Genomic DNA, 27,822 nt, shown 5'->3' with positions numbered 1-27,822 from the left:
AACAGGAACAAAAGAAATAAAGTACAACGCAATAACAAATACAATCTGAAGTAACAACACACTCACATTGATGAGATGAGACAATAATTACCAACATCATAATACACACCTTCACTCTGCTTTCTCTCAAACACACACACACACACACACACACACACACACACACACACACACACACACACATAATTTAATTATGATTCACTCAACACAAAATATGGACGGTAATGAGAGATGGAGCATGCAATTCAATGGGTTACAGACTTGAATGACTCAATGGTGAAAGGAGGATGTAGGTGACATACTTGACAATAGCCTCTTCTTCATCTAGTACGCTCACCAAAAATGGCTACCTGCCTGTATCACAGCTGTTGTTTAGTATTAGCATTATAAACCTTCTGTTTGACTTGCCTTCAATCTGTCAATCCCTGCACTCCACATATGTGTAATGATTTATTTCCCTGCATGTGTGTCTCACATCTAATGGAGGAAACAGACGGGGACTAACTTTGACCTCACCAGCTCATTCAACTCATCCATACGTGCTTTAGAGTGGCTATTGCCAAAAAACAGAATGCGTGTGTCAGCGTGTATGTAGGTTTAATATCAAATATTAAAGCATGATGAATATGGAAAGCGAGTGTGCTTTCAATGATCCAAGTGGCCTCAAAGAAAAGTAGAAGAAGGGGATAGATGACATCATGGTTGTGTTGCTTATTCATTAAATTGGGTCATGCTAGAGTGCATCAAATGTATAAAACACATGGCCAAGTGCATGTGTGCGTTGGGCTGTTGTCTACTGCCTGCGCACAAATGGCGATTTCATTTTTTATGAAGCAAACATGATTCTGTGAGCAAATGCCATGGAGAACCGCGCATGTCTATGTGCTTGCAGCTATGCATGTGTGAAAGGGAAAGTGAAAAGCTGCAGCGCAATGCCATGTCTGTGTATTCTGCTCGGGGAAATGGGTTAGGATTGTCTGAGCCGTGAGAACAACCCACATCAGTCAGCAGAGTGCCTCTAAGTGTTTAAATGCAGGGTCCAGCGAGGTTAGCTCTTTAAATGCTATCCTCGTAATAGGTCACTGCGGCTCTGTGGCTGCTGAGGAAATGGATTCATGGTAACTTGCAATGCTTTGAAGGCATTTTAAAATGTCTTTTTTTTAGCCTTCGTTGTTCTTTTCAAAACACAGATGTGAAAATGCTAGTTTCATGTGAAGAAAAAGGTCATTTCTGAGTCACGGTTTGGTTAGAATAAATTATGCGTTTTAGGCGTAAGGGTGAAAAAGCTACTCGCTTACTTGAAAGCACAACAAAAAAGGATTTATGTGCGAGTACTCGGTTATTCATGCGTGTTTGCACAGGGGTGACATAGAAGGGAGAGGACATGTGCAAATATAGTGTGAGAAACTTGCCGCCTACTTCTCAAAGGAGCTTAGAACTAATCTACAAGGGAAATGATGGCATATAATTTCTCTGTGTGAAGTTAATACCCTTTCATATGGGGAAGAGAGAGCTGGGTGGTGGGGGGGTGAGAATGGGTGAGAGATGAAGTATAAGAGAAAATTAGAAACTGTCACGGAGGGAAGGGACAGGGGGAGAATTGCTAACAGGGCAGATAGAAAAAGCAAGTGTAAAAGAGAATTACACCATCGTATAGCTGCAGAGTGGAGGGGTAAGATAATGGACTGTGGCCATCGCAGGCTTAGTGCCGAGTCAGCGATTACAGACACCCAAATAATTCGAGAAACGCTGAAACTAGAATCTAAAGGTTGTTCACTGAGGTCAGGATTGCACGACAAAGCTCATTTGCGATGGCTTATGTTTGATGAGAAAAGCGGACGGAGGCGAAAAGACAGGTGGTGAGGTTGATGGAGAAGATGGGGCAATATGCTTCTTCTTTTTCTCATTACATCTGGTTAGCGCCACTTCACCTCACTAACCCTGACTTTTCTTTGGATTGCTCTCTGAAAATGTGGAAATGATACAAAAGAACAGATTGGCAGAAAGCGGGCACCATAATCGTTGTTATTAACAGTAGAATAAGATGTGTGTTTTTGTGTGTTAAATGTGTGCACTTGCCAACCTCTTTCCCTTTTAACGTTGACATGTATGGCGACCCACTTCCATTACACAGACAACCGTTGGAGTCCAAGTGCCCCCTTTTCTGTTCTCAGTACCAACATCTGATTTGTCCCTGACTGACCATCACATCAATATAACCTCATCACTGATGGATTCAGAAGCATACAGGCCAGACCCGCAACCATTCATTCATTCTTCCTGGCACATCCAATGTAGCACGAGACCCAAGCCACTGAGCCCAAGAGATACATTCTTTATGCTATGCTGATTTTAGCTAATCTATGTACAGACATTATTCTGACTCAATTTCCGTGTCCTATTAAGAGGTATTGACTCACACTGTATCATAACCTTTCCTTCCCAAAAAAAGCATTGTGGCAGCACCAATAAATAGCTAAATAATTGCAGAATAAATCATAGTTACTCCCCTGCAGTCAGGTAGAAAAGTGGTACACAAATGCATGTGCCATATAAATCCACCGTTTACATATACTGCTGTGTCTATATGTTAATGTAGGAGACGAACCGAGCGTGCAAGTGTGTGTTTGCGAGGGAAAAGGAACAAAATCAGCAGCAGGCTTAGAGTTACTGCAAATTACAAGCTGCTGCAAGAAAACAGTCTCATTAGGATTTAAGGCTGATATTAAAAGCTCACCACCGTCACTGTCAACGACTGGATTAAAAAAGACTTTGATCTTGAACACATGCACACACACCACACATGAATCCTCGATTGTGAAATTCAATGTTCTCTCCCATTTGATTTGCATGCTCCCTCTGCACAGTTGTATATTCTCCATAGAGGCTACCAGCTTTACAGCATTCATATATTAAAGTATGTTTGCATCCCAAATCTCATGTCTCTCTGTTAGCTACAGAAAACACATGTTAGATGTTTTAACAGAGATTATTTCAAACCCAGGTCAATGACAGACTACATAATAAAAAGCTGACTGAAATAATCTGAATTACTAGTATAAAATGTGCTTCTAAATTATTTTCACAAAACGACATGTACAAAATGACATGATAAAAAAGTAATCCTAGATCAGCAGTCGGTACAGATTGCTTTTGTACACAGCTTGGTGAATAACGGAGATTTCAAACCAATTTTGCCCAGAATGAAAACAGACATGAAGATCGGAGCAAGCCGCTAACAAAGCCACCCATCAGTGTCATTTTTAGATTAGATATTGCACAAATTACTGACTGGCGGCAGATCTCTAAAAGTCAGTGATAGCATCATTCATGGTGTAGCTACCAAAGGCAGATAGAGTTCTCCTCAAGGAAAAAAGGATGTGGGTCAGCATGTGTGGAAATGTGACAGAAAATCAGCATGAAATGAGGGATTGCCCTTGGAAATCTATTAACACTGGATAAGGGCAGTAACATAGAGGATCCTAACACGAGCCTGACATTCTTGGTATCCCAGAGCAGCAACGCGTGAGGTCAAAGGTCAATGCCCCACCCCTTCTGAGACACTAAAGATGTTGGGATGTTTCTTCGGATTTCTAACAACTCTAAGATGTAGTCGGCCTATTGTCAGTCATGGGTTTGTCATTTTCCTGAGAACAAAGAGGGAATGTGTTATAGATTTAGTGTCACTAAATGATATATGGCTGTTTTTGTGTGTATGCTTGTGTATTCTTGTTTTACCATGCGTTGGTTGAGGCTGCCCGGGCTGGGCGGGGAGGGGCTGGGAGATTTTCCCGAATGAGGAGTGGACAGCTGACTGGCCGGCGTCCCGTTCACTAGAGGGAGAAAACGAGAGGGAAAATGGAGCAGTGTGTGAGAGAAATATGGAAATAGATGATCCTTTAAATGTGAATGCATGTTTTCTGGTGTCTAGCAGCAGCCCACACTTCCACCCTCAGCTTCTCTCCATTCACATGAATGAGGCGGAGGAGGAGGAGAGCAAGAGGGGGAGTAGGAGAGAAAGGAATAGAGCAGTGAAGTCCACAGTGCTCTTTTTTTGGTTTTAAAGAAGCCAAAATACAGATCCTGCCGTTAAAAATCTCTGTGAAACAAGCCAATCAAACCTGAACCTCTATATGCGCACAGGATAATTACAACATGTTCAAGGCTTCAAGTGCATGGCTGGAGGTCAACACACAACACCAGGCTGTCCTCATTTCCATCCACATCCTCTAATCTGTGCACTTGTGACCTCGATTTGGTGTTCTTCTCCAACTGCAGCACGGCACTAAAACCCAGCGGCATCACCTCGTTTAACACGAACATTAGATTAATCAACACCGCACACAAAATCCGGCATCTGGTCGAGCAAAAGCTTAATTTTAATGAATACATAAAGACACAAGACATAAGCCTGGTTTGGTCTTACTGAAAACATGGGTTATTGTCTCTTGGCAACAAAACACTGCCTTAAACCAAGTCAGCTCAATGAAACTACGGAAATACAAACTGGTAAATGGTCAAATTAGCTCTGATTGTTTGGATTTTCTAACTTAAATATGTTTTAGGTTGCATGACCAATAATGCAACTTCCCCATTGTACATAGAGAGGCAGGCGAGGTAAAATCACTGCATGGTTTTTGGTTAGTTTCTCAAGTCTTTTTAATCACACTTCCACTCAATAACTGCCATTTTGTAAGCCTTTGTTCTGTAAATATTGCTGCATTTAAACAATATTTCATTTGCAGTCTCCACCTCGACCACATTTTTTCTCACAGACCTGTGGGAGCCAAGAGGTTCCAAGCTTCCCTGTATGAGGTGTATTCCCCTGCCGAGATCAAAGAACTTTCTGAATAATAAAGACGAAAGCAGATAAAGAAAACCCACAGCAGACTAAAATAGCACCGGCTTCCTCAGCTTCGGGATTCAAATTTTCCAAACGAGGACAATGAGAAAGGAAATAAAGAAACTGGTATTTTTTAAGCAATTCCTGGACATTTCCATTGATGAAATTCAGCATCAGCGTTACGCACATGGAGAGACACTCCTTCCAGTTACACAACGGAAAGCGATAGCATTTTACAGACATCTCTCATTAGCCTCAAAGTCAATGATATTCAAAGTCACATCCGCCGGACTTTGAAAGACCCGCATACATCTACATCAGGATCGGAGCAGAGGAACGCGTCAAGACAACGCTGCCGGAAGACAGTGTGTACCACAGGCCAGGTGCGTAAAAGCCGCCAATGTAAAAAACAGAGATTATTACTTCCACTTCTAGCATGATGAAAAACAGTGATAATCCAACGCGGGTTTAAAGAGAAGAAGAACAGCACCTCTGTACGCGCTCCGTCCGAGTGTGATAGTAAACTGTGGTGAATGGGAGAGACGGAGAGGAGCTGTACTACACAGGGAGGGGGGGGGGGGGAGGCTGCATGCGCACGCTCTGACGCGAACCGTGAGAGAGAGAGAGAGAGAGACGAGAGAGAGAGAGAGAGAGAGAGAGAGAGAGAGAGAGAGAGAGAGAGAGAGGGACAAATGACATCTATGATTTGATATGTGGCTTTCCATTAAATAACAATGTCCTTGATATTTTGGAGACAAACTGTGAGAACTAGTGCAGAAAAATGAAAAAATAAGAGTCATGGAAGAGGTTTGGTCGGAGGAGGAGGCAGCCTGTCCTGGATTCTGAAGGCCTCTATTGTTCCTTGTCCAAACATCCTCAAGAAAACAAATGCTGCTATTTTTAAACTGCAAATGTCCACCCAAAGCAAGAGCAATAAGCAGCAGCAGCAGCAGCAGCAGCAGCAGCAGCCAGCTCTGTGTGCTTTAGGGTTTCTCTTTTCCTGCACATATCCAACCCAGAATCAGAACATGAGGTATTTGCAGGGCAGTTTGAAGGTTGAATGCAGAAATATAATCTCAAACATCACTGTTATTCTACATGTTTTGTAGAGATCCTCTCGTTAATGATAACAATTTGACCAGAATGCAATGCAGCCTTTGTAGCTTCTTTCCCACCCACTGTGTTAAAAGCTATGACTGCACAACTTCACAAAGAAGCAGTGCTGGCAATGAATATGGAGAATCACCTCACGTGTCTGCCTGTCTCCAGCTGTGAGTCGGCATGAAGCACAGGCTACATGTTGAAATATGAATGGGGGGGAAAAAAAAAAAAAAAAACATTACTTTTTATATATTGTTATAAAAAGAATCGCTGGTCTCTTTTCGGTCTCCATCTAACAATATAATGGGTAATGGGTCTTACCAACCAATACAATGTTATTTCCCTGCATATTACCAATCATATGTGCCATGTTCATCACACCTTTATTTTAAGAAACCCCATCCTTTCCTACACCGACGGTACTGGAGCATGTTAGGATAAACACAGGTTGTTTTTGTGCATGGTCCACGAAGGCTTTCCAAAAATACTCTTGGAAAATCGACACAAAAATCAGGAGAAAACCAGGACTATGCCTAATGGAAACTGTCCATTGCTTCTATAAGATAAGCAAAACACAGTAAAACATTATTAAGGTAAAATACACAAGAGTTTACCGTTGTTTACTGTGTTGCTTCATGAACACGAAGCTGACTGGAGGCTAGTCATTATCTTGCCTTTAGGGCAAATATCAACACCATAATTAGTTTTTCTTGCAGCCTGTTATTGGGTTCGGTCTCTGTTATTTGTTACGCTCTGCATTCCTATCTGATTTCAGAAAGTACATGTATCTCCTTCATGAGTTGCAGTGAGGGTTTCACACCTCAGAGTGTCAGCCAGCAGCAGCTGATCCTCCGGAGATACTCTGGAGTTATGTGGGGTCGTATGTGGGGTCGCCCCCCCCCCTGCACTCTCCCGTCAAACCGAGTTGCTCATGACAGAAAGAGAAAGGTGAGACCTGAAGAATCAGAAGTGATGCTTGCTGGCACATCTGCACTTCATTTTAGCTGACATTAGCATCAGAGGAGGGCAGGGAAACAGATGGTGGGAAAGTATGGAATGAGTGCAAATTGTTTTCACACATTATTTTGGGTCGGCATAGGTTTGTGAGATCATCACAGAATAAAGCTTGTGTGATGACAATGTCAGGCTGACACGCAACAAAGTGCCCACGTAAAACACACGAAACATGACGCCACTTCAGACCCCTCGAGTGTAGATACCTGAGGAATATCTTTCTCAAAGTGTGAAAGGTGACTGAAATTGTATTTCATTTCTGATTTAAATATTAAAGATGGAGCAGAAAAGGTCAATATGTAATTTGTATTTGAACATTTAATCAGTTGAAATCTATTAAAGTGTGATGCGTTTTAGTTTCATTTTCTCATTCACAGAATTATTATTTCTTTACCGTGTACAGCATAGAGACAGTCAGATGATTCAATGACTACTTTAGACCTAGAGTATAATTTACCTAGCAACAAACCAACAGCACGTATAACTGCATTTCTGAACGACTTAAAATATTTCTCAGAAGGCTTTTGTTCTTGAAACGTATTTAAGACAAAGTGTTCATAAAGGGTTTTGGATGTCTCGTCACCATTGGCAATGTAAATCATTTCCTTTATTCTACACCTTCTCTTGGAATATATGTAATGTTTTACAGTGACATTGTCTACACTTGTGTCACTGTGTAAGGCAGAGATACTAACACATTAAATGCCTGTGATTGCTTGGTTTCATAACAAAATAATAAGTGAAATGTGAGTTTTTGTTTTAGGTACATTATTTCAACAATATAAACGTTCGGTTGGAGCGTTCCATATGCACATTGATTTAAATGTTGTGATAATTACATCCAAAAGGTCTTTACTTTAATGAAAGGTTTCAATTGGAGGTACTTGAAATCGTGACTTCTGATTGCAGCCCCCATTATGAGGAATTATGAAGCTGGAACGGCAACTACTACTGAAACTGGCACATGAACAATGCCTATCCCCAACACATTTAACACATCAGACTGGTGAAACCAAGTGGCTGCACCAGTGATGTATAAAAACCTGTCATTTATATTTGAAACTTGGAAGTGGATAAACATCTTATAGGCAATGTATATGTTCAAATGTGACATCTAATTTAACAGGTCAAGATCCACTTGCCAGTGTCTCTTTTCCATTTCCCTGCGATTATCTCTGTCTATCCCCCCAGTTGGTTTGTTCTTCTCTTTTAACACACTTCTGCTCCTCAGTGGTGCCAAGGTCAAAGATTGAAAGGCACACAATGGGGAGCAGCCAGACACAGAAGGACACCAGGAAGTGATTCACAGCGTGTCACATGCTTTCAAACCTTACTCCTCTTTCATCCGCTCACTATCAGCCAAATCCACGCTTCACATCTTCTCTGTGCTGCTCCTTCAGCCCAGATTATTAGATGTGATAAAGAATGTTATTAAAGCCTGTGGGCTGAATGGAAAATGAATATTGGACTCCAAGGCTGCTTTTCCAAACACCTGAAGACCTGCAGCCAGGTTTAAAATGAATGGCGTTCTTTATTGTTTTATCTTCCAGTGTGGACGAGATAATAATAATATCCTACAAGCTGCTGTTTTCTAAAACTCAATAATAGACAGAAACATATTATCCGGTAACCATACTTTTCATTTAATGCCAAATCTCAGATGAAAGGGTTCTGAGTGTGGCTGCAATGAAATAACGGAGGGATGCAGCGATAACATTTTTGAATAATGAATAATCTAACTGCATTATTCTGCAGAGTTAATGGGTTTGAAGCTCTACATTATAATTATATTTAGTACAATGAATACAGTGATGCAGGCCAGACCACATTGTTCTGGTTGAAGATTATATTGGAGTGTCGTAGATGAGTTCATCCCTGTCTGTGAAAGATTGACTTCAGCGTGCCGTGAGGTGCATCAGACAACTTGAAGAGGACAGTCATCTCACATTTCTTCTCAGAAATATGAACTATCATGTCAGCCAGGACCCAGAGACATAAGGTTTTGTTTCCTAGATTAACAAAACTGTTTTATTACTGATTTTCTAATTCATATCTTTTTGATTTATTATATATTATTAGCCTATCAACCCTCATTGTAATAATGCTAAGCAATATTTTGACTGAACAAATGTTATCATTAAGAAATAGCTTGTATTGTCCGTTAAACAGTCCAAAGCCTCATTTATTATTCACTCAGAGAAAAGCAGAAAAATCCTCTCTTCTAATAAGTTAAAGCCATCGATGTTACGCATTTTAAATTATGAATCAATGTTTACAATAATGGCTAATTCCTCATTAGTCGGGTAAATTCTTGATTCAATAATAATGTAATCAACACTTTGATTTGATAATGTTGTTCTGATGAAGAAATGTTGTTCTCTCACATACTTGGTCATGTGGGCATAAATTGCAAATAAATAAAATAAAGTGTTAACTACAGGGGTCCCTCAGGGCTCTTTTCTTGGTCCCCTCCTCTTCTCCCTGTACACAAACTCGCTCGGATCAGTCATTAGCCCGCATGGTTTTTCATACCACTGCTACGCTGACGACACCCAATTAATTCTGTCCTTTCCCCGCTCAGAGACCCAGGTCGTCGCACGTATCTCTGCTTGTCTAGCTGACATCTCTCAGTGGATGTCTGCTCATCACCTCAAGCTCAACCTTGACAAGACTGAACTGTTTTTCTCCGGGAAAAGATTGTCCCACTCTTGACCTGACCATCAACATCGGCACCTCTGTTGTTTCCCCGACTCAGACTGCAAGGAATCTGGGTGTGACCCTAGATAACAACTGTCCTTCACTGCAAACATCGCTGCTGCAGATACACGTTTACAACATCAGGGATAGTCCCCAGCTGACCCAGAAAGCCACGCAGGTTCTGGTCCAGGCTCTCGTCACCTCACGCCTAGACTACTGCAACTCCTCCTGGCTGTTCTACCTGCATGTGCCATCCGACCTCTGCAGCTCATCCAGAATGCAGCGGCTCGTCTGGTCTTCAACCTTCCTATATTTCCCACACCACTCCGCTCCTCCGCTCCCTTCACTGGCTTCCGGTAACTGCTAGAATCCAATTCAAGACACTGGTACTTGCATACCATGCTGCGAAAGGATCTGGCCCTTCCTACATCCAGGACATGATTAAACTGTATCCCCAGCGTGCACTACGCTCGCATCAGCCAAACGACTCGCTGCACCCTCGCTACGAGGGGGACCCAAGTTCCCATCATCAAAACACGTGGGTTTGCTATCCTGGCTCCCAAATGGTGGAATGAGCTCCCCATTGACATCAGGACAGCAGAAAGCTTGCACATCTTCCGGCGCAGACTGAAAATTATCTCTTTCGACTCCACCTCGAGCGATAGAATTACTAACAAGAACTGCTAACAGAGCACTTATATACTAATAAAGGACTGGCTTATCTATAGCCAGTTGAGTAGCACTTGAAATGTTTGGCTCTATGAAACCTGATGTACTTATATGATTCTTTTTCTTCAAGGTTGTGTCTTCCTGGTCGAATGTACTTATTGTAAGTCGCTTTGGATAAAAGCGTCAGCTAAATGCAATGTAATGTAATGTAAATAAGACATTGAATCATATTACAACTGTAACAGTGAATGAATTCTGTAAAGCCTAACACTCAACAAGAATGTGTCATCTATTTCTCAAATCATACACGTGTGAGATTTCTGTCTTTTCAGCGGTGAGACTGCTGCACCAACACGTTTAACAACAGCACCTTTATAAGCATCGTCTGACAGCACACAGGATCAGCTGTTGTTGACGATTAGCATAATTCTGAGACAAATTGTCCTCAAGCGAGCAGGAAAAAAACAACCCATGAGATAATATGTACCGTTAGAGTAAAAGAGTGCCAGACGGGTAAAACGGCAGATCAATTATTTGTCATTTCCTCCTTCCGCTCCACTCTGATCTCTCCATGTTCCAAAGTGGTGATGTTTTCACGGATGAACACAGTGCTGTCCACAACAGTCAACAACAATCTGGGCGCTTGTGATGATGTGGAGGCAGCGCCATAAGGAAGATTTCTCACAAGTGAGATCTCCGGGCCGGTCTGACTCAGGACAGAGCATCAGTCAGCTGCCTGCTCCACTGCAGGCCATTCCACAGGAAGTCAACGCCATATATGGCTCAAACAGACTATTGTGTGTATCTACATGCTCCTACTGTGATATGTTCCAAGGCAACCAAGACGAGTCAGTCTGTGTTTCACAACACACCCACACACACACACACACACACCCACACACACACACCACACACGCGTAACCGTTGGAGTCCAAGTGCCCCCTTTTCTGTTCTCAGTACCAACATCTGATTGTCCCTGACTGACCATCACATCAATATAACCTCATCACTGATGGATTCAGAAGCATACAGGCCAGACCCGCAACCATTCATTCATTCTTCCTGGCACATCCAATGTAGCACGAGACCCAAGCCACTGAGCCCAAGAGATACTTCTTTATGCTATGCTGATTTTAGCTAATCTATGTACAGACATTATTCTGACTCAATTTCCGTGTCCTATTAAGAGGATTGACTCACACTGTATCATAACCTTTCCTTCCCAAAAAAAGCATTGTGGCAGCACCAATAAATAGCTAAATAATTGCAGAATAAATCATAGTTACTCCCCTGCAGTCAGGTAGAAAAGTGGTACACAATGCATGTGCCATATAAATCCACCGTTTCCATATTACTGCTGTTGTCTTATATGTTAATGTAGGAGACGAAAGTCCGAGCGTGTGCAAGTGTGTGATTTGCGAGGGAAAGGAACAAAATCAGCAGCAGGCTTAGAGTTACTGCCAACTTACAAGCCTGCTGCACGAAAACAGTCTCATTAGGATTTAAGGCTGATATTAAAAGCTCACCACCGTCACTGTCAACGACTGGATTAAAAAAGACTTTGATCTTGAACACATGCACACCACACCACACATGAATCCTCGATTGTGAAATTCAATGTTCTCTCCCATTTGATTTGCATGCTCCCTCTGCACAGTTGTATATTCTCCATAGAGGCTACCAGCTTTACAGCATTCATATATTAAAGTATGTTTGCATCCCAAATCTCATGTCTCTCTGTTAGCTACAGAAAACACATGTTAGATGTTTTAACAGAGATTATTTCAAACCCAGGTCAATGACAGACTACATAATAAAAAGCTGACTGAAATAATCTGAATTACTAGTATAAAATGTGCTTCTAAATTATTTTCACAAAACGACATGTACAAAATGACATGATAAAAAAGTAATCCTAGATCAGCAGTCGGTACAGATTGCTTTTGTACACAGCTTGGTGAATAACGGAGATTTCAAACCAATTTTGCCCAGAATGAAAACAGACATGAAGATCGGAGCAAGCCGCTAACAAAGCCACCCATCAGTGTCATTTTTAGATTAGATATTGCACAAATTACTGACTGGCGGCAGATCTCTAAAAGTCAGTGATAGCATCATTCATGGTGTAGCTACCAAAGGCAGATAGAGTTCTCCTCAAGGAAAAAAGGATGTGGGTCAGCATGTGTGGAAATGTGACAGAAAATCAGCATGAAATGAGGGATTGCCCTTGGAAATCTATTAACACTGGATAAGGGCAGTAACATAGAGGATCCTAACACGAGCCTGACATTCTTGGTATCCCAGAGCAGCAACGCGTGAGGTCAAAGGTCAATGCCCCACCCCTTCTGAGACACTAAAGATGTTGGGATGTTTCTTCGGATTTCTAACAACTCTAAGATGTAGTCGGCCTATTGTCAGTCATGGGTTTGTCATTTTCCTGAGAACAAAGAGGGAATGTGTTATAGATTTAGTGTCACTAAATGATATATGGCTGTTTTTGTGTGTATGCTTGTGTATTCTTGTTTTACCATGCGTTGGTTGAGGCTGCCCGGGCTGGGCGGGGAGGGGCTGGGAGATTTTCCCGAATGAGGAGTGGACAGCTGACTGGCCGGCGTCCCGTTCACTAGAGGGAGAAAACGAGAGGGAAAATGGAGCAGTGTGTGAGAGAAATATGGAAATAGATGATCCTTTAAATGTGAATGCATGTTTTCTGGTGTCTAGCAGCAGCCCACACTTCCACCCTCAGCTTCTCTCCATTCACATGAATGAGGCGGAGGAGGAGGAGAGCAAGAGGGGGAGTAGGAGAGAAAGGGAATAGAGCAGTGAAGTCCACAGTGCTCTTTTTTTTGGTTTTAAAGAAGCCAAAATACAGATCCTGCGTTAAAAATCTCTGTGAAACAAGCCAATCAAACCTGAACCTCTATATGCGCACAGGATAATTACAACATGTTCAAGGCTTCAAGTGCATGGCTGGAGGTCAACACACAACACCAGGCTGTCCTCATTTCCATCCACATCCTCTAATCTGTGCACTTGTGACCTCGATTTGGTGTTCTTCTCCAACTGCAGCACGGCACTAAAACCCAGCGGCATCACCTCGTTTAACACGAACATTAGATTAATCAACACCGCACACAAAATCCGGCATCTGGTCGAGCAAAAGCTTAATTTTAATGAATACATAAAGACACAAGACATAAGCCTGGTTTGGTCTTACTGAAAACATGGGTTATTGTCTCTTGGCAACAAAACACTGCCTTAAACCAAGTCAGCTCAATGAAACTACGGAAATACAAACTGGTAAATGGTCAAATTAGCTCTGATTGTTTGGATTTTCTAACTTAAATATGTTTTAGGTTGCATGACCAATAATGCAACTTCCCCATTGTACATAGAGAGGCAGGCGAGTAAAATCACTGCATGGTTTTTGGTTAGTTTCTCAAGTCTTTTAATCACACTTCCATCAATAACTGCCATTTGTAAGCCTTTGTTCTGTAAATATTGCTGCATTTAAACAATATTTCATTTGCAGTCTCCACCTCGACACATTTTTCTCACAGACCTGTGGGAGCCAAGAGGTCCAAGCTTCCCTGTATGAGGTGTATTCCCCTGCCGAGATCAAAGAACTTTCTGAATAATTAAAGACGAAAGCAGATAAAGAAAACCCACAGCAGACTAAAATAGCACCGGCTTCCTCAGCTTCGGGATTCAAATTTTCCAAACGAGGACATGAGAAAGGAAATAAAGAAACTGGTATTTTTTAAGCAATTCCTGGACATTTCCATTGATGAAATTCAGCATCAGCGTTACGCACATGGAGAGACACTCCTTCCAGTTACACAACGGAAAGCGATAGCATTTACAGACATCTCTCATTAGCCTCAAAGTCAATGATATTCAAAGTCACATCCGCGGACTTTGAAAGACCCGCATACATCTACATCAGGATCGGAGCAGGAACGCGTCAAGACAACGCTGCCGGAAGACAGTGTGTACCACAGGCCAGGTGCGTAAAAGCCGCAATGTAAAAACAGAGATTTATTACCTTCCACTTCTAGCATGATGAAAAACAGTGATAATCCAACGCGGGTTAAAGAGAAGAAGAACAGCACCTCTGTACGCGCTCCGTCCGAGTGTGATAGTAAACTGTGGTGAATGGGAGAGACGGAGAGGAGCTGTACTACACAGGGAGGGGGGGGGGGGAGGCTGCATGCGCACGCTCTGACGCGAACCGTGGAGAGAGAGAGAGAGAGAGAGAGAGAGAGAGAGAGAGAGAGAGAGAGAGAGAGAGGACAAATGACATCTATGATTTTGATATGTGGCTTTCCATTAAATAACAATGTCCTTGATATTTTGGAGACAAACTGTGAGAACTAGTGCAGAAAAATAAGAGTCATGGAAGAGGTTTGGTCGGGAGGAGGCAGCCTGTCCTGGATTCTGAAGGCTCTATTGTTCCTTGTCCAAACATCCTCAAGAAACAAATGCTGCTATTTTTAAACTGCAAATGTCCACCCAAAGCAAGAGCAATACAGGCAGCAGCAGCAGCAGCAGCAGCAGCAGCAGCCAGCTCTGTGTGCTTTAGGGTTTCTCTTATTCCTGCACATATCCAACCCAGAATCAGAACATGAGGTATTTGCAGGGCAGTTTGAAGGTTGAATGCAGAAATATAATCTCAAACATCACTGTTATTCTACATGTTTTGTAGAGATCCTCTCGTTAATGATAACAATTTGACCAGAATGCAATGCAGCCTTTGTAGCTTCTTTCCCACCCACTGTGTTAAAAGCTATGACTGCACAACTTCACAAAGAAGCAGTGCTGGCAATGAATATGGAGAATCACCTCACGTGTCTGCCTGTCTCCAGCTGTGAGTCGGCATGAAGCACAGGCTACATGTTGAAATATGAATGGGGGGAAAAAAAAAAAAAAAAAAACATTACTTTTTATATATTGTTATAAAAAGAATCGCTGGTCTCTTTTCGGTCTCCATCTTAACAATATAATGGGTTAATGGGTCTTACCAACCAATACAATGTTATTTCCCTGCATATTACCAATCATATGTGCCATGTTCATCACACCTTTATTTTTAAGAACCCCATCCTTTCCTACACCGACGGTACTGGAGCATGTTAGGATAAACACAGGTTGTTTTTGTGCATGGTCCACGAAGGCTTTCCAAAACTACTCTTGGAAAATCGACACACAAAATCAGTGAGAAAACCAGGACTATGCCTAATGGAAACTGTCCATTGCTTCTATAAGATAAGCAAAACACAGTAAAACATTATTTAAGGTAAAATACACAAGAGTTTTACCGTTGTTTACTGTGTTGCTTCATGAACACGAAGCTGACTGGAGGCTAGTCATTATCTTGCCTTTAGGGCAAATATCAACACCATAATTAGTTTTTCTTGCAGCCTGTTATTGGGTTCGGTCTCTGTTATTTGTTACGCTCTGCATTCCTATCTGATTTCAGAAAGTACATGTATCTCCTTCATGAGTTGCAGTGAGGGTTTCACACCTCAGAGTGTCAGCCAGCAGCAGCTGATCCTCCGGAGATACTCTGGAGTTATGTGGGGTCGTATGTGGGGTCGCCCCCCCCCCCTGCACTCTCCCGTCAAACCGAGTTGCTCATGACAGAAAGAGAAAGGTGAGACCCTGAAGAATCAGAAGTGATGCTTGCTGGCACCATCTGCACTTCATTTTAGCTGACATTACGCATCAGAGGAGGGCAGGGAAACAGATGGTGGGAAAGTATGGAATGAGTGCAAATTGTTTTCACACATTATTTTGGGTCGGCATAGGTTTGTGAGATCATCACAGAATAAAGCTTGTGTGATGACAATGTCAGGCTGACACGCAACAAAGTGCCCACGTAAAACACACGAAACATGACGCCACTTCAGACCCCTCGAGTGTAGATACCTGAGGAATATCTTTCTCAAAGTGAAAGGTGACTGAAATTGTATTTCATTTCTGATTTAAATATTAAAGATGGAGCAGAAAAGGTCAATATGTAATTTGTATTTGAACATTTAATCAGTTGAAATCTATTAAAGTGTGATGCGTTTTAGTTTCATTTTCTCATTCACAGAATTATTATTTCTTTACCGTGTACAGCATAGAGACAGTCAGATGATTCAATGACTACTTTAGACCTAGAGTATAATTTACCTAGCAACAAACCAACAGCACGTATAACTGCATTTCTGAACGACTTAAAATATTTCTCAGAAGGCTTTTGTTCTTGAAACGTATTTAAGACAAAGTGTTCATAAAGGGTTTTGGATGTCTCGTCACCATTGGCAATGTAAATCATTTCCTTTTATTCTACACCTTCTCTTGGAATATATGTATGTTTTACAGTGACATTGTCTACACTTGTGTCACTGTGTAAGGCAGAGATACTAACACATTAAATGCCTGTGATTGCTTGGTTTCATAACAAAATAATAAGTGAAATGTGAGTTTTTGTTTTAGGTACATTATTTCAACAATATAAACGTTCGGTTGGAGCGTTCCATATGCACATTGATTTAAATGTTGTGATAATTACATCCAAAAGGTCTTTACTTTAATGAAAGGTTTCAATTGGAGGTACTTGAAATCGTGACTTCTGATTGCAGCCCCCATTATGAGGAATTATGAAGCTGGAACGGCAACTACTACTGAAACTGGCACATGAACAATGCCATCCCCAACACATTTAACACATCAGACTGGTGAAACCAAGTGGCTGCACCAGTGATGTATAAAAACCTGTCATTTATATTTGAAACTTGGAAGTGGATAAACATCTTATAGGCAATGTATATGTTCAAATGTGACATCTAATTTAACAGGTCAAGATCCACTTGCCAGTTGTCTCTTTTCCATTTCCCTGCGATTATCTCTGTCTATCCCCCCAGTTGGTTTGTTCTTCTCTTTTAACACACTTCTGCTCCTCAGTGGTGCCAAGGTCAAAGATTGAAAGGCACACAATGGGGAGCAGCCAGACACAGAAGGACACCAGGAAGTGATTCACAGCGTGTCACATGCTTTCAAACCTTACTCCTCTTTCATCCGCTCACTATCAGCCAAATCCACGCTTCACATCTTCTCTGTGCTGCTCCTTCAGCCCAGATTATTAGATGTGATAAAGAATGTTATTAAAGCCTGTGTTGGCTGAATGGAAAATGAATATTGGACTCCAAGGCTGCTTTTCCAAACACCTGAAGACCTGCAGCCAGGTTTAAAATGAATGGCGTTCTTTATTGTTTTATCTTCCAGTGTGGACGAGATAATAATAATATCCTACAAGCTGCTGTTTTCTAAAACTCAATAAATAGACAGAAACATATTATCCGGTAACCATACTTTTCATTTAATGCCAAATCTCAGATGAAAGGGTTCTGAGTGTGGCTGCAATGAAATAACGGAGGGATGCAGCGATAACATTTTTGAATAATGAATAATCTAACTGCATTATTCTGCAGAGTTAATGGGTTTGAAGCTCTACATTATAATTATATTTAGTACAATGAATACAGTGATGCAGGCCAGACCACATTGTTCTGGTTGAAGATTATATTGGAGTGTCGTTAGATGAGTTCATCCCTGTCTGTGAAAGATTGACTTCAGCGTGCCGTGAGGTGCATCAGACAACTTGAAGAGGACAGTCATCTCACATTTCTTCTCAGAAATATGAACTATCATGTCAGCCAGGACCCAGAGACATAAGGTTTTGTTTCCTAGATTAACAAAACTGTTTTATTACTGATTATTCTAATTCATATCTTTTTGATTTATTATATAATTATTAGCCTATCAACCCTCATTGTAATAATGCTAAGCAATATTTTGACTGAACAAATGTTATCATTAATTAAATAGCTTGTATTGTCCGTTAAACAGTCCAAAGCCTCATTTATTATTCACTCAGAGAAAAGCAGAAAATCCTCTCTTCTAATAAGTTAAAGCCATCGATGTTACGCATTTTAAATTATGAATCAATGTTTACAATAATGGCTAATTCCTCATTAGTCGGGTAAATTCTTGATTCAATAATAATGTAATCAACACTTTGATTTGATAATGTTGTTCTGAATGAAGAAATGTTGTTCTCTCACATACTTGGTCATGTGGGCATAAATTGCAAATAAATAAAATAAAGTGTTAACTACAGGGGTCCCTCAGGGCTCTTTTCTTGGTCCCCTCCTCTTCTCCCTGTACACAAACTCGCTCGGATCAGTCATTAGCCCGCATGGTTTTTCATACCACTGCTACGCTGACGACACCCAATTAATTCTGTCCTTTCCCCGCTCAGAGACCCAGGTCGTCGCACGTATCTCTGCTTGTCTAGCTGACATCTCTCAGTGGATGTCTGCTCATCACCTCAAGCTCAACCTTGACAAGACTGAACTGCTTTTTCTTCCGGGAAAAGATTGTCCCACTCTTGACCTGACCATCAACATCGGCACCTCTGTTGTTTCCCCGACTCAGACTGCAAGGAATCTGGGTGTGACCCTAGATAACAACCTGTCCTTCACTGCAAACATCGCTGCTGCAGATACACGCTTTACAACATCAGGAGGATACGTCCCCAGCTGACCCAGAAAGCCACGCAGGTTCTGGTCCAGGCTCTCGTCACCTCACGCCTAGACTACTGCAACTCCCTCCTGGCTGTTCTACCTGCATGTGCCATCCGACCTCTGCAGCTCATCCAGAATGCAGCGGCTCGTCTGGTCTTCAACCTTCCTATATTTTCCCACACCACTCCGCTCCTCCGCTCCCTTCACTGGCTTCCGGTAACTGCTAGAATCCAATTCAAGACACTGGTACTTGCATACCATGCTGCGAAAGGATCTGGCCCTTCCTACATCCAGGACATGATTAAACTGTATACCCCAGCGCGTGCACTACGCTCTGCATCAGCCAAACGACTCGCTGCACCCTCGCTACGAGGGGGACCCAAGTTCCCATCATCAAAAACACGTGGGTTTGCTATCCTGGCTCCCAAATGGTGGAATGAGCTCCCCATTGACATCAGGACAGCAGAAAGCTTGCACATCTTCCGGCGCAGACTGAAAATTCATCTCTTTCGACTCCACCTCGAGCGATAGAATTACTAACAAAGAACTGCTAACAGAGCACTTATATACTAATAAAGGACTGGCTTATCTATAGCCAGTTGAGTAGCACTTGAAATGTTTGGCTCTATGAAACCTGATGTACTTATATGATTCTGTTTTCTTCAAGGTTGTGTCTTCCTGGTCGAATGTACTTATTGTAAGTCGCTTTGGATAAAAGCGTCAGCTAAATGCAATGTAATGTAATGTAAATAAGACATTGAATCATATTACAACTGTAACAGTGAATGAATTCTGTAAAGCCTAACACTCAACAAGAATGTGTCATCTATTTCTCAAATCATACACGTGTGAGATTTCTGTCTTTTCAGCGGTGAGACTGCTGCACCAACACGTTTAACAACAGCACCTTTATAAGCATCGTCTGACAGCACACAGGATCAGCTGTTGTTGACGATTAGCATAATTCTGAGACAAATTGTCCTCAAGCGAGCAGGAAAAAACAACCCATGAGATAATATGTACCGTTAGAGTAAAAGAGTGCCAGACAGGGTAAAACGGCAGATCAATTATTTGTCATTTCCTCCTTCCGCTCCACTCTGATCTCTCCATGTTCCAAAGTGGTGATGTTTTTCACGGATGAACACAGTGCTGTCCACAACAGTCAACAACAATCTGGGCGCTTGTGATGATGTGGAGGCAGCGCCATAAGGAAGATTTCTCACAAGTGAGATCTCCGGGCCGGTCTGACTCAGGACAGAGCATCAGTCAGCTGCCTGCTCCACTGCAGGCCATTCCACAGGAAGTCAACGCCATATATGGCTCAAACAGACTATTGTGTCTGTATCTACATGCTCCTACTGTGATATGTTTCCAAGGCAACCAAGACGAGTCAGTCTGTGTTTCACACACACACACACACACACACACACACACACACACACACACACACACACACGCGTAAGATCAGATAGCATATGACTCACTCTCATAACCTTTTTCCCAAAGTTTGAAAGCCAACAGCATCCAGAACTTTCTCTGTTCTCCCTAGCTGTTTCTCTCCTCCAATTGTTTTTCCTCTGCTTCAGCTTTTCCTCCAAAGCTCGACACAAAAAATATTTCCAAATGTTGTTTTTATGCTGAAACGATGCATGGTGTCTGTGCATGGTTTAACAGCAGGTGGAATGCATTTTCTCTCAGGAGGTTTCTGTATGTTGCATCACCCATCCAATCATCCCCAACCCAAAAAGTCTCTGTGCTCTCAACATTCCCAAATAATCACAGAAAGGATGAAAAGTCAAGTGTGCTGCAAATAGCAAGAAGTTTTACTCACAGCCAAAACTCAAGCTGCTGCAGCAATCAGGAAAATCACCAAGTCCACACACACACACACACACACACACACACACACACACACACACACACACACACACACACACACACACACACACACACACACACCACACACACACACACACACACACACACACACACACACACACACACACACACACACACACACACACACACACACACACACACACACACACACACACACACACACACACAATCTGCATGAAATTGTTATAATGAATGCTCTATTTCACTCGTGTCCTCTTTTGTGCTCCGCTGTTGCATCAAAAGGGCTGTTTTGGCTTCATAAAGCAATGTTATCAGGCACAAACAGTGCAGCAGGTCGCAGCTCTCACCATTTTATTATATTTCATTAGTATGTCAGGTGAAGAACGGCTTGTGGGGAGCTGCAGGATTGAGTCACCAACCCCCTTCCCTCTTCTATCCCTCTCATCTCCCCCTGTATTTCTTTACCTCTCTTGTTCACATTTCCCTGTTTCTCCACTCCCGTATGAAATCATTTTCATTTGAATTAATATTCAACAGGCGGCGAGATACAGCTCACACACACACAGTAAACACAGCCAGACACTCGGCAGAGCTCAGTTATCATTGCCGTGTTTATTCATACAGTGTTCATTTGCTGTGACGCTGATTAATTAATGAGCTGGAAAATAGAACCACAAGGGGAAGTATTAGCATACAAAACTACTCCCAACTGTGTCCATCAGGCCTGACACACACACACACACACCTCTCAACCACGCAGATGAAAGGATACTTAAAGGACAACGACACCATGCCAAATGACAGAGGGTGAGATGAGTAGAACAGCCAAACACTTACGGGATGCAGGGGACTTGCTGCGCTGCGATTGGACGGCGAGCTTGGGGGAGCCTCGGTTCAGAGTGGCAGACATCTTCCCATAGGTCACAGTCTTCATCACACGACACTCTGAAAGCACGAAGAGAAGACCGATAGAGTTCAGAAACCACAGAAAACTTCACATTCATTATTTATTAGTCTACTCAAATAATCTAAATGTCCTGTACGTTTTATGAAAGTCTTCAATTCCAGGAACTAGTTTACCCAAACAAGTGAAGGAAGAGTTTTGTGCCACACAACTTTAACCCTGCTGAAAATCCTAATTTTCACAGTTTTCCAACCAACTATTGATAGAATATCTTTGATTGATCCTGCAAGAACAGCACAAAAACACTTAATGTACCAAATCAGCTGTAATTGGTTTTACCTTCAGGTCCCCAGCACAAATGAGTTCTGACCTTCACTGGGCTTGCTTTCCAAACGCAATTATTGTGGTGTTTCAGGAGTGACAGCCTGACTCACAAAGGTCTGGTATTTTACACACACACACACACACACACACACACACACACACACACACACACACACACACACACCACACACACACACACACACACACACACACACACACACACACACACACACACACACACACACACACACACACACACACACACACACACACCACACACACACACACACACCACACACACACACACACACACACACACACACACACACACACACACACCACACACACACACACACACACACACACACACACACACCACACACACACACACCACACACACACCACACACACACACACACACACACACACACACACACACACACACACACACACACACACACACACACTGACAAATGAGCCATGCGATGATACTCACACAACCTCCCTGCCCCCTTCATCCCCAAAACTTTGCTCTGCTGCTCATTAACCCAACCCCATTATAGCTCATTACCAAGACCAGAGGGAAAGGGAAATTATACATACTGCCTGGTGTGTGTGTGTGTGTGTGTGTGTGTGTGTGTGTGTGTGTGTGTGTGTGTGTGTGTGTGTGTGTGTGTGTGTACGTGTGTACTTTGCTTGCATGGCAGTCGTTGTGGCCCAGTGATTAATGTACAACGCGGTGTGTTAACATGATGACAGTGTGCCAGGGCTGAGGCAGAGGCGATAATTATATGGTGATGCTGAGAGGAGGCGAAGTGGTGTGCAGCTCTGACTCCGACTGTCTGCGTCGCTGTGATTTCCCGCCTGACTATTCTGCATCATGCCCTTTGCCTTTAGCTCGGAGTTGTCAAATTGGCTCTATAGCTTCTCGACATATTGCATATGTGTGTGTTCTTGTACCTGTACATAGGGAGGACCATAACATCTTTTTAACCAACATAGTGAGAGCCCACATGGGTAAGCTATTACATTAGGGTTAAGGTTAGCTTAGCCTCTGGTGGGGGATTTAGAAGATACAGTGAGGTTAAAGGAAGCTTCCAGTAAACCAAGGTAGTTATTTAAGTCTATACAATTGTATAAATGTGACCAAGCCAAAACTAATGGAGAGAACATTTAAATATATGGAGTCCAGCTGGGAAGAGACCAAGGGGTAGACCGAGGACCAGGTGGAGGGATTATCTCTTCGCTGGCCTGGGAGCGCCTTGGGATCCCCCAGCTGGTTGATGTGGCCAGGGAAAGCAACGTTTGGGGCTCTCTGCTGGAACCGGGACCCGACCACGGATAAGCGGGAGAAGATGGATGGATGGAGACTACGTTTTTAAGTATGTGGATCATGGCCAGCATCATGACACATTACTACTAAATACTCTCATGCCCTTTGTGACAACACAAAAAGAGCATGGTCATATCAGATCTCTCTCCAGATAAAAAAAGCCTCACAACTTTGAATTACTCACGGAGAAACATGCATGTTAGCCTTAAGAAAACAGGTACTCGCTACATCTTACCTCTGAGCTACCTACTTCAAGTTACTTTTAATAATTGAACATAAAACTTGTTTTAGTAGCTGCACTGCTATATTGAGCCTTGAGAACTGTTTTGGGCGTTTAAACGAAGCTTTAGCCTCAAGCAAAAATACGGAGCAAAGAAGACAAGGTTGTGTTACAAAAAGAAACTAATGGAAGCAGCTAGCCATTATATTTTGCAAATAAAAGCAGAGAAGTGTGGAAGAGGGCTGGGACAAAGTGAAAGAGAGACAAAAGGGGGAAGGTTGGCAGCCCAGGTGGGATGGATATTAGTTAATGGATGAAGGGAGACAGAGAGAAACACATTAATTGAATAACACCTTTAAACAAAAGCCAGTGCACACTCATAGAAGAGAGGGAGAGGGATGAGAGGATGGGAATATAAATGAGCACTAAATAGCAGGAGTCTCCAGACAGAAGTGCAGAGAGAGGAGAGACAGGGAGACACAGATGGGTGAATTGAGGACAGAGAGGGTCCTCAGCAAACCTCGGTGGAGCGACAGGAAGAGAAAATGAAGATGAACAATGAGGTTAGACGATGGGACTGTGCCACTGAAAAGATAAGTCGCTATACAAAGAGCAATACGGAAACATAATAGTTGTTTCACCTTAAACTTGGGAGAGTATGGCAGATTTAAAATGCCTTAATAACAGAAAGAAGGACATTGAATTGGACTGGACAGCGTTCATCCCTGTCTTCTTAAAATGATGTTCCCATAAAACTGAATTATGTATTGAAGGGAACAGTATTTACAGTCATAGTTTTAAATGCTAACTTTGTGAATTTAAACAAAACTAAATACATATAGAAAACACTTACATTCAGTAAATGAGTATGGTACATAACGTACAGACGAGACACAAGACATTAGTGGGGACACGAACAGTAGTCACCTCTATTTATCGGTCTTGCTCTGTTGGACAATTTTTTAATGTGAAATCTTTGCCGACTGCACTGAACTATACAGCAATGTAAAACTACCCATTCAACACTAATTATTCCCATTTGGAACCGTTTAAACAACAGCATACTGTATCAAAACACTATTTTATCACAATGTGATTGCACTAAATGATTAATAGCTCAAACCTATAAAATAGGACATAAAAAAACATTTTGTTAACAATTAGAAAACACAGCTGGGGCGTGAAGGAATGTAATGAGAGGGACACACTTCAAAATCAAAAGTGAAACGTCAGCATAAATAGTCAGACGTCAAACTGGTTCCCTCACCACTTTCATCCAACATCAAGTCCTCTTGGTAGCGATACTTCTCCGGTCCACAGGCAACAAAAACGTCCTCATCGCCAAAGAAGTCTTGCAAACACGTCACCTGGAGACAAAGACATTTATCTACTGTTATTATCATTTATTTGTAAGATAGTACACTTCCAGGTCAATTGAACGGCAGCCAAGAGCAATGCCATCTTTCTATCATTAGTATGCATTGCTCAAATAACTTATCGTCGAGGGAAAGCAGCTGCTCTACAGATTTACGAATGCCAACTCTCCAAGTCCCACGCTTAACGTCCTTAATTCTAGTATACTGACACATACACACTGTAAAGAAGACACTCACACAGCCCAGAGCTCAGCACTACGCACGCACACAAAATAAGATGTCATGTGCTTACGTGAAACAGCACGTGGACTGAGCTCCAGGACACGGATGAGGAACAACATGGGAGTCTGTTTGTGCCTGCTTGTTTTTGTTTGCACGTTGGCGTCTGTTATCATATGTGCGCATGTCTCACACGTCCCCGAGCTCCTGTGCTCGGTTGTTTCTTCCTGTAATCAGTCTTATCAGCGACTTTAATAAGACCTCGCTGACTCGCTTATTTACTGATTGGCTACAGCACCGGACATTCAGAGCAAACAAATGGGGGGGGGGTCTTTTCCTGGAAGACTATGTGGTGTGATGGAGAGGGTTGGAGGTGAAGAGAGGTTTAGATATTAGAGGAATCAAAGATTTCTGTGGAATAATTACATTGCTGAATAATTTAGATATTAGGGTGTTACATATTACAGTTGAATAAGGGCAGAGCTGAGTATGTCTGACTCAGGGGGGAAATACAGTTTTTATTCAGTCACTCCATACTAAGCTAATATCAAACCGACAGTGACAAACTGACTGGATTATTAAATAAGAAACAAGAGTTCTTTAAGAGGGTTTGTAGAGTTTTAATTATTGCGATCAATACATAATGCATCTTGAACCTCGCTGTTAACATATTCATTCGGCCCCACAAGACATTTGTTAGTTGGGTTTTTGAATTCACCGTTAACACATTTCAGCAACCGGGTGTTTATTCTGAAGAATAGGTTAAGAAAGACGATGCTCTTCATTGTTTTCTGCGTGATTTAGTCGACAGCTTATTCCATATCTGATCCGAACTCTGCATGATTTACTCAAGCAACTTTAATTACACCCCACGGGCAACCATCACATTTCAGTCCCAAGCCATCAATATTCCAAATCATATTTCGCGATCGGCAACGTCACAGTGCGAAAGGGATTTCCAGAAGGACAACAGTTCATTCATCCGCTATGACAAATCTCCTTTCAAAAACCTATTAAGAGCTATTACAATTTAGACTGCGTGTGCAGCACCGCCTGGAGTTCACACATTAAAGCAAAGCAACCTTTTATTGCATTTTCGTGGCAATTAACATCCAAGAATCCATTTAGATTCCTATTAGCCACCAATCAACAGCCCACAAGAAAGTCACAGCGGATATAACAGCATTATCAACAAAATACCCAATAAACAGTGAAGAGGCCATTCTTCAAGGGTGTGTGTGTCATCCTGCTTTACCCCCCACGGACTCTAATCAAGTTTAATCTCAGACGCAGACTCTGTGGAATATGGATCATTTTCATTTAACTTTCCAAATGAAGGCTCGCTGTGTGTTTGTGTCAGCGTACATTCTGCCACGAAAACACATGTTTCTGCACGAGAAAATAAGAAGAGCTTTGTGTCTGTGGAAGAGATGTTATTATAGTGTCATAAAGTGCATATTGCTTTCTTCCCCGATATCCCCTGACAGTGTGTCGGTGATTATTTCAGGCCGAGCGGCTCCACTTCCTAACAAGATGGCTGTGATACAGACGCCGGTGCTGTTAGCATTTCCCCAGTGAGTCGGCTCCGATGGGTTGCCGTGGACACCTCTACCTCTTATTGTGCTGGCTTTGCGCATTATTTTAATCTTTATATAATTGTATGCTACTGTGTTCACTGAGCACAGGACATTTTTACTTTAGTCCTTACATAGTGTACAAAGTGTTTTGATTGTTCAATTAAATTATATTCAAAGTATTTTCAATTGAATACTTACAGTTTTTGTATGCTCATTCTCTCGCACAGGACTCTCTTAATCTAAATACGAATAGCCTTTTTTAATAAGAAATAAAAAAGGATTTTTATCAAGATCAATCTCTAACTATGACCATTTTTTTTTACTTATTGATTTATAATTATCGATATATTTTAACAATGTATCTATTGAATTTCTTTACAGAAGGAAAATGCTGACTTGAAATAACAGACTTTGAAAAGATAAAATAAATAAAGTTAAAATCCCACAAGACCATTCTCTTCAAGTCAACGGAAATATAACGCAGTGGTCATTGATTTATAATTAATCAATTGTTTCATGAAATGTCAGAACAGTGAAGTTGCCCATCAGAACTTCCCATGTTCCGAAGTAATGGCTGAACTAAAAAAAATCAGCAATTCATTTTCAGTTGACTTTGTTCAAATGAAACGATAATGGCCTTCAAAAAATGTTTTGAATTTATTTTTGCCATTTCTGTACACAAGTCATTCGTTTAAAACATGCCGTTGTATTCAACGCCCTTACTTATAAATATCTGTAAATATGTCAACACCATTTATTTTACACTTATACTGTCACTTTCTTTGACATATTTTATGTTTAATTCGTACATTTCTTTGTCACACTTGTTTGTATTATCCTTGTGTGAACTCACATCAGTCCCATCTTGTGTTTCACCCTTGTTCCCACTGCTGCCATCACACCTGCATTTCTCTACAGGGATCAAAAGGCTTATCTTATCTTAAATGCTGATTATTTGTATTTACAGCAGTCAGTCTGACCGATTCCTCAGGCCACGACTGCTGCTGGAGTCAACCAAGCGGAGGATGCTGCAATGAGGCTCCTTTGAAGCTGCTCATCCCAAGATAGAAACACCAGAAACGTTGAGTAAACAGAGGAGAGGAAAGAACTCA

The 27,822-nt window shown here is 41.9% G+C and overlaps 1 protein-coding gene across 4 annotated transcripts in view; it reads right to left on the bottom strand.

The window, feature by feature from the left end:
- The window catches only part of dclk1a (doublecortin-like kinase 1a), a 60,246-nt gene that overhangs the window by 17,300 nt on the left and 15,124 nt on the right, over nucleotides 1-27,822 (bottom strand). For 3 of the 4 annotated variants that reach the window (XM_071205431.1, XM_034099070.1, XM_034099071.1), the window contains exons 4-7: nucleotides 24,806-24,905; nucleotides 21,595-21,702; nucleotides 12,853-12,947; nucleotides 11,918-12,761 (exon numbers count right to left, since the gene is read on the bottom strand). In XM_071205431.1, the coding sequence (XP_071061532.1) occupies nucleotides 12,717-12,761; nucleotides 12,853-12,947; nucleotides 21,595-21,702; nucleotides 24,806-24,905 (348 nt within the window). In that variant the 3' untranslated portion in view covers nucleotides 11,918-12,716. Of the gene's footprint in view, nucleotides 1-11,917; nucleotides 12,762-12,852; nucleotides 12,948-21,594; nucleotides 21,703-24,805; nucleotides 24,906-27,822 lie in introns of those variants that run through there. The other variant, XM_034099072.2, reaches the window with a different exon arrangement.

The sequence above is a fragment of the Pseudochaenichthys georgianus genome, chromosome 14 (genome assembly GCF_902827115.2).
Source record: "Pseudochaenichthys georgianus chromosome 14, fPseGeo1.2, whole genome shotgun sequence".
NCBI classification, from domain to species: domain Eukaryota; kingdom Metazoa; phylum Chordata; class Actinopteri; order Perciformes; family Channichthyidae; genus Pseudochaenichthys; species Pseudochaenichthys georgianus.
Note: the sequence above shows the minus strand (reverse complement) of the source record. Positions and strands in the feature narration are given on the sequence as shown.